General features: G+C 57.0%; 1 protein-coding gene across 1 annotated transcript in view; it reads right to left on the reverse strand.

Annotated features, from left to right (window-relative positions):
• The window catches only part of MAFF (MAF bZIP transcription factor F), a 1,964-nt gene extending 1,105 nt beyond the window's left edge, over positions 1-859 (reverse strand). Inside the window, exons 1-2 of the mRNA XM_021706266.1 lie at positions 795-859; positions 3-283 (exon numbers count right to left, since the gene is read on the reverse strand). Of these exons, the coding sequence (XP_021561941.1) occupies positions 3-283; positions 795-830 (317 nt within the window). The 5' untranslated portion in view covers positions 831-859. The remainder of the gene's footprint in view (positions 1-2; positions 284-794) is intronic.
• Positions 860-7,770: the final 6,911 nt, after the last annotated feature.

The following is a 7,770-nucleotide window of genomic DNA, read 5'->3' on the forward strand; positions in this document are numbered from 1 at the left end:
GCGCGTCGAGCTCCAGGCGCATGGCGGCGTTCTCGCGCGCCAGCTTGTCCACCTCGCGCTCCAGCTCCGACTTCTGCTTCTGCAGCTCCTCCTTCTGGCACACGCGCTTCACGCGGCAGCTGGCGGCGTAGCCGCGGTTCTTGAGCGTGCGGCGCCGCTGCTTGAGCCGCGTCACCTCCTCGGCCGAGAGCCCGCGCAGGTGCCGGTTCAGCTCGCGCACCGACAGCCCCATCAGCGCCTCGTCCGACAGGTGCGGCGTGTTCTCGCTCAGCTCGCGCTTGATCTGCGGGCATGGGGAAACCGAGGCCCGGGACTCACTCCCGCCCGCGGGCCCGAGTCCTGGGACTGGTGCGCGGCAGGGGCTGGGGACGCTCGCCCCGCCTCACCGCCTTAGCCACTGAGGTGGCGGCTGGACTTGATCCGAGACCCCGAAGGGCAGCAGGAATCCGGAAGGGGAAACCGGGCCAACCCGGGATCGGAACACGGAAGGAGGCCCCCAGGGGCTCGGCCGGAATTCTAACCCAGCGCCAAGTCCTGGACTCAGCCAGCGAAACCCGGCCGGGAAAGCATCTGAATGCCTCAAGGGGCACTGGCCCGAGGGGGAAGCAGGCCGCGAAAGGTAGAGACCGGTGACCAGAGTCAGGCCTCCTGGTTCCTGGCCCGTAGCCCTTCCCCTTGGCATCATGAAGGCCTGGTGCCGGCATTGCCACCCTTGGGGATTCCAGGGGAGCGGAGAGGCCCAGCAGGGGCGGGGAGGGAGGGCTTCGCTGTGGACCACAGGGCTGCCTTCTCACCTTCAGGGCTTTGCTGGATAGGGGATCCACAGACATGTTGGCAGAAGGTGCCCTCTGGACTGGAGACCTAGGGACAGAGGACGTCGAGGTCACTTTTTTGCTTTTCCACCAGGCAGAATAAAACCCAGACTCACTGCCTTGGCATTCAAGGCCCCTGCTCTCTTAGAACTCATCTCATCCCTCCCACCTTCCTCTGTTCACATTGGTCCTGCCACCGCGGCTGCCTTGAATGGCTCTCTCCAGCCTCAGGGCCCTTGCACTTGTTCTCTTTACTGTTCTCCCAACTCCCCACTGTGACTCCTCATCATTTAGGTCTTTGCCCGATGTCATCTCCTCAGAGAGGTCTCCCTGCCCATCTAGCTGAAACACCCCCTAGTGTCACATCACCCATCCCATTTATTAACCTTTGTAACAGTCACTTCTGCAATTCTCTGTTTGGTTCCTCATTTATGGCTGGGCCCGCCCTCTCGCCCCTCCTCCACCAACATGTAAGGCCATGAGGGCAAGGCCTTGCCTGTCTTACCATCGCATCAATATGCCTAAATCCGTGCCCAATATATAGTAGGTGCTTAATAAATATATACCCCATGAATGGACACCCATCCCCCTGGCCATTCTTCCACATGGGACTCAGACATGCGTACTCGGCTTGATTTTTAAAAACTTTTCATTAAAGAATAACCTACACACCCTACACACAGAAAAGTGCACAAATCATGTGTACTCATCAATGACCTTCTGCAAAGTCCAACCAGCACCTCATAAGATACAACATAGCCAGTCTCCTCCTCTCCACAAGCCTCCCCCATCCAGACCTGGGTTTTGGGAAAGCTTCCCACACCCCCTGGGAGCTGCCCAGCACCAACTGAGCATGCCCAAGGCAGAGGGGGCTGCCCGGCATAGTCTGTGGAGGGCCCGTCGGCCGCCCCCATCCCCATTGCCACGGACCTGAAAGCCACATGCTCATTCAACAACTACTATGGAGCTACTACTTGCCAGACATGTGCCTGACACTGGGGAGACAGGGGGAAAAAAACTCCTGGAGGGAACATTCTAGCGATCAGCGGTCCTTGCTCTGGGCTGGAGAAGGGGACCATCTCCCAAAGACCCCTTTAGAGCAGCAATCCACTCTGTCCCCAGCTAATCTGATCTTCTGCCCCATTCCTTGTGAGCCTGGTTTCTTCGTCTGACAGTCCCCAAGGGGACAGGATGGGAGTTAGAAGCGAAGGGGAACAAAGAGTGAAGCTCCTGAGTGACCTGAGACATAGCATCCTAGACATTATTTCAGTTCTGGCAAGACCCAGTTTGCTAGAGAGCAGGGGGCTGGCAGGCATGGCGACTCATGCCTATAATCCCAGCACTCTGGGAGGCCGAGGTGGGAGGATCGCTTGAAGCCGCCAGGAGTTCCAGACCAGCCTGGGCAAAATAGTGAGAACTTATCTCTACAAAAATAAAAATAACTTTATATATATATATATATATAAATACATATATATATATATATATAAATACATATATACATATATATATATATGTAAAAGAGAGAGAGCAGGCAGCCAAAGCCAGGTTGAGGCTCTGGTTCCTTGAGCTCTCTGTGGGGCTGACCCTACAGGTCCACTCAGCCTCTAACACGTTCTGGCAGAACCCAGGTGTCTCCCGGAGACAGTGTGGAGAAATGGAAAGCACATGGACCTTGGTGCCACACACACCTGGAGTCTTTGAGGGGTGGGATTCTGGTAGGTCAGGGAAGCGCTCTGTGCCTTACTCTCCCCTGGTTACACAGGGTAGCTGTGTGTCAAGTCAGATCACTTAGGACCCCTCTGGGAGGCCTCTCTCAGGATCCTTCCACGGCTCCCATCGACTTTGGAGTAGAGCCTGAGCCCTCACAGTGGTCCACAGAGCAGCAGGGTGAGCCCCGGCACTCGCCCCTGACTCTAGTCCTGCTTGGCTCCCCGCCTCTGCTCCTCAGACACACCACGCCTGCGCCTCTTCTGGGCCTCCACTCTGGCTGTTCCCTCTGCTGGCATTCTTGCTCCCTAGGTGGCCACAGGCTTGCCTTCTTGTCTCTTCAAATCACGTTCCCCCCATGTAGAATTCCCAGGCCCCAACACTCCCTGTGTCCCTCCTCCACCTCACGCTTCTCGACAGCACTTTTCACTATGTCTGTCACTCACACACGTCACATGCTTGTTCGGTGTCCATGCCCCCATGAGAGCACCAGCCCCACGAGGGCAGAGCGCTTGTCCTCTGCCACCTCCCCGGCACTTAGAACCGCCTGGCACGTAGCACACACTCAAGGAACCGTTGTTGAATTCTCAGTGTGACTCAGGCCGAAGTGGGGACAGTCCAGGGCTTCTCAGGAAACCCCCAGCCCCTCCCTGCCCACACAGTCAGGGGGTCCGGCAGCTCAAAGGAAGGAGTGGGACAGGAAAGGGAAGTTGGCACTTCAAGAGATCCCCTGACAGGACAGCCCCTATAACCTCTGGGCAGGCAGGGCCTTTGGAGTCCCCAGGGCCTTGTGTGGGGTAGTGGGGAAAACCAAGCCCAGGCCAGGACTCAGGCAGCTCCAGACCCCCATGCTGGTCCGTGGTGAAGACAGGGGTGAGGCCTACCTCATGGGGTGGGCCCCTCAGCTGCAACTCCCACGACTGAACAGGATGACCCACTTGGGCTCTGGCCTCAGTTTCCCTACCTGGTGCTCCAACCATATGGGGCTCACAGGCATGGACTGCCCACCTAGCTCTCTTTAGGGGCATCTGTACAGGCCCCCATGCCTGGACAGACCACACGGGGTCTGCTGGCCGCCCTGACCTTTCTCAGACACCGCGTGGAGATGTTCACACATTAGCTCACTGATCCCAGCCTTCAATGCAGGCCCGCTACATAGTCACCTTCCACCCCACACACTTGGGAAGGTCCCAGCCTGCCTCCCTGCCGGCCTCCGCTCTTCCTCCATACAGCCAGGGAATGGCCTTTGCACCACGTGAATCTGACCAGGCCACCACCCAGATTAATCCCAGCACTCTGGGAGGTGTAGGCGAGAGGTCTGGCTGAGCTCAGGGGTTCAAGACCAGCCTGGGCAACTTGGTGAGACCTCATCCCTATAATAAATTTAAAAATTAGCTGGGTGAGGTGGTGTATGCCTGTGGTTGCAGCAACTTGGAAGGCTGAGGTGGAAGGATCACCTGAGCCCAGCAGATCGAAGCTGTGGTGGCCATGAGTGTGCCACTGCATTCCAGCCTGGGTGACAGAGTGAAACTCTGACTCAAAAAACAAAACAAACAACGGAAAAAAACACCCTTCCATGGCTCCCTACTATCCTGAGGCCAGAGTCCAGTCCACCCCCATGGCACCCCAGGCCCTGCGTGTCCAGCCCCAGGCTCCTGTCCCACCACTGCCCCCACCATTCCACACTCCAGCCACGTGGAATTTCTCACTTCCTCCCACTCGTGGTTTCCTGCCTCTGAGCCACCCCCCCACACCCCCTTCCCTCGCATGATACTTCTTTCTTTTCCCCCCACTTTGTCTGGGAGACTCCCACTCATCTTCTGCCCTGGATGTAGACACCTCCTCAGCCAGGAAGCCCTCCCTGACCCCTAGGGCTAGTTAGGCGCCCGCCCCCCCCCCCGTTGTAATGTGTTGTATTTCCTTGTTGTCTCCACCAGACAGGGAGAGGCTGAGTCAGCTCTGGGTGCTTGAGGCCGCCCAGCACAGGGCCTGGCAGGGAGCAGGACTCAGTCCTGGGCCTTTCCGGGTGGAGCCTCTGACATCGTCACCCCGCTTGTCAGTGTCTGAACCAAGGTCCAAGCCTGAGCCTAGTTGAATACAGTCTGAGAGAAAAACCTCCTGGCCCTGCCTCTAATTCTTCTTTGCTTCTGCTTGGCAGAGAGAACACAGATGCTAAGAGAATGGGAAGGGCGCTGCAAGGTGGGCTGTGGGAAACAGAGAAAGGAGCACTGGACTGGGAGTCAAACCTAGGGTTTGAGTCTCATCTCTGTTTTCTCCAGGCGGAATGGCCTTGGACAAGCCACTCCACCTCTCTGGGTTTCCACTTCTCCACCCATGGGATCAGAACAATACCTGCCTAGCAGGGTTTTGGGGGAACCGAGTGGTATGAACAGTGGAGGTCAGTGAGCACCTGGAGGTTAGAACTGCTGGTCTGTCCAGGAAGGGACAGGCCCGTGGCCATGTTGGGTACTTGCTCCTACTCAGCACCCCTAGCTAGCCGGTCACACACACAGGGAACCACAGGAAAGGCTCTCAGAGACCACCTGGCTCCACCCTCACTTCATCCAGGAAAGGTGGAGGCCCAGAGAGGGCCATCACTTGCCTGAAGTCACACAGCAGGTAAGTGGCTACCTCTCCAAATGGGGGGGGTTCTGAACACCCGAAAGGCCCAGGACTGAGTTCTGATCCCTTCACACTGGCAACCCCTGATTCTCCCGACAAGGCTGTGAGGTAACATCCCAGCTCTGATTCTGTTGGTCCTGCTGAGGATCTGATGTGCAATCACACACAGCCGACTATCCAGCCCCACCCCCACCAGTTCTTGGGGAGTGATGCCGGGGTAGCCTGAGCTATGCAGAAAGACCTGATGGGAGAGGGGAAGCCTCGCCACATGTAAGTTAACTGACTGCCTGTTGGGTGCTGGGTGCTGCGGCTGATATTTTAGAGGTATCGCCTAGCCCCTTGCACAAGTCATTTGTCCTCCCAGGGCCCCGGATTCCTCACGTGTAAAGTGGGGATGGTTATAATAGTGTTCATGTGTAAGATACAAGAGGCTTAGACAACATCAGGTGTTGTGAATGGCTGGCCCATCCCACCATCACTCCTCTGTCTGCAGTCAACACAGACAGCACTAGTCAATCACAGCACTTAGTCCCAGTAAGGTGAGGCACAGCCCCCAAATCTTTTTCCGCACAGCACTGTTTTCCACGGAGGTTAGACACAGCTTCAGAATCCTTCTTAACACTGCCTTAAGGGGTAGAACTGTTGGCCGTTGCCCGTTCTCCAGTTCTCCATAACGGCTAAAGCTGGCTGTGGTTCTGAGTACCCTCAGGCCTAGAAGGGCTCTGAATCGCTCTTCTCTCCTCTTGTCCATGCCCTCCTGTTCCAGCCCCAGCCTCCTCAACCGCATCCTGGATGTCAGCCGAGGCACCCACATCTGTCTAGGAATGTCCTAGCTCAGCAAAGCCAAGCAATCACAGAGGGAAAGGGACAGAAAGGGGAAAGGGGAGCTTTCTGGTAGCCTCAGACGTTCAGCCTCCAACTCCAGGCCATGGGCCTGGGTCCTCCACCTTTGCCAGTCTGATCCAACCCCTTGTTCTGCAACGGATGCAACCAAGCAACTGTCTGGTGGCCGTGGTGGAGCAGAACCCAGGGATCCTGACCCCCAGCCAGGGCTCTTCCCTCCATGCCAGCCACCACCACCGTACCACCCTGGTTGACCTCCAGCAGAGCTGACCTCGGGGTCTGCAGGTTCCCGACATTCTTTGGAGGCTCGGGGAGGGAGCTGACTCTTGGGGGACTGACAGCTGCCTTACCCAATCAGCAGCCACAACCCTCTTGCAGCCCTCTCCCTGCCCCCTTCACTCCAGAGGCGTTCTTCTAGACGACCCACCCGCTGGCATGGGCTCCTCTCTGGCTGCTGAGCCATTTTGCTTGCTCTGTGAGGACAGAGGGAAAAAATGTGTTTTCCTGGGTCTTGGCAGCTGACTCTGGTGGCGCCTCCTCCCTGCTGGCAGGGGAGCAAGGCTGGGAGAACCGAGCACTGCAGGGAAGCAACAGCCTGGGGTTCCAGCCCCAGTCCCGCCACCCACTCGCACACACTGTGTGACTTCAGGTAAGTCTCTCCATCTCCCTGGGCCTCGGCTTCCCAACATATCACACCTCCTCCGAGACTAAGGTACCGTCCAACAATGACGATCTCTGAGTTTAGAGTGTCAGATTCTGGCCCAGAGTGCCAAGACCACCAGCAGAGTGGAGGCCCTGGAAGAAAGGAAAGGAAAGCAGTGAGGGCTTCTGGGAGGAAGGGGCATGAGACAGACTCTCAACTGTCAGCCTTGACCATCCCTCTTCTCCACCTGCACAGCCAGGGACCACTTCCTCTTTCATCGGGACATGACCACAACTGCCGGCTCACTGGCCTCTAGTCTTGCTTGCCTTCACCACCTCCAAGCCCCACCATTGATCCTTCCCCAAGAGCCATCAGTGGAAGCTTTGCTGACACAAACTCAAAAATCTGTCCAACATGTGGCACCTTTCCAAACCCCACAATGTCGCCTCACCTCCAGCCCCACAGTGGGACCTGCAGGCCTCGACCACGTCTCTCTCCACCCCCACTCAGGATCACATGCTAACAACAAATGGATAGGCAGACAGTACATTCCACCGTCCCTGCATCTTTCCCAAAGGGACTAACGTGTGTACGCGTGTGGGCAGAAGTCCCTGGAGTCCTGCAGGATCTGCTCACTTTGGGGACACTGCCTCAGGAATCCCCCAGCCCCTGCCCTGGCTTCCTGCTTTCCTGGAGTTCCCAGGCCTTTTTCTCCATGTGTTGGGGAGCTCTGCAAGGACAAGGACCCAGTGCTCATTCATTCAATCAGCAGTCGTTCAAGAAGCATCTGCTGTGTGCCAGGGTCTGTGCTGGGCCCTAAAGGACCCAAGACGAATCACAGCTCCTGCCCTCAAGGCCTTCACAGATAATCCCCACTCCCTCAGACTCACTAGTCGCCTCCCCAGGGAAGCCTTCCCTGGCTAAGTCAGAGTCTTGTTATATACTTTCAAACCACACGGACTTCTCACACCCTCTCGGCTGTGATTTTGCATTTAGTTCTGTGGCTCTTCGACTTTGCCCTTCTCCTTGCTGAGAGCTCCCAGAGGGCAGCCTCTGCATCTGGTTTGGCCATCATCTCATCCCAGCACCTGGCCCATGACAGAGGCCCGATGACAATGCAGGGCCCAGGTGATTCCACAG

Source organism: Carlito syrichta, unplaced genomic scaffold (genome assembly GCF_000164805.1).
Source record: "Carlito syrichta isolate Samal-C Ts95f unplaced genomic scaffold, Tarsius_syrichta-2.0.1 Scaffold115657, whole genome shotgun sequence".
Classification (NCBI taxonomy): Eukaryota; Metazoa; Chordata; class Mammalia; order Primates; family Tarsiidae; genus Carlito; species Carlito syrichta.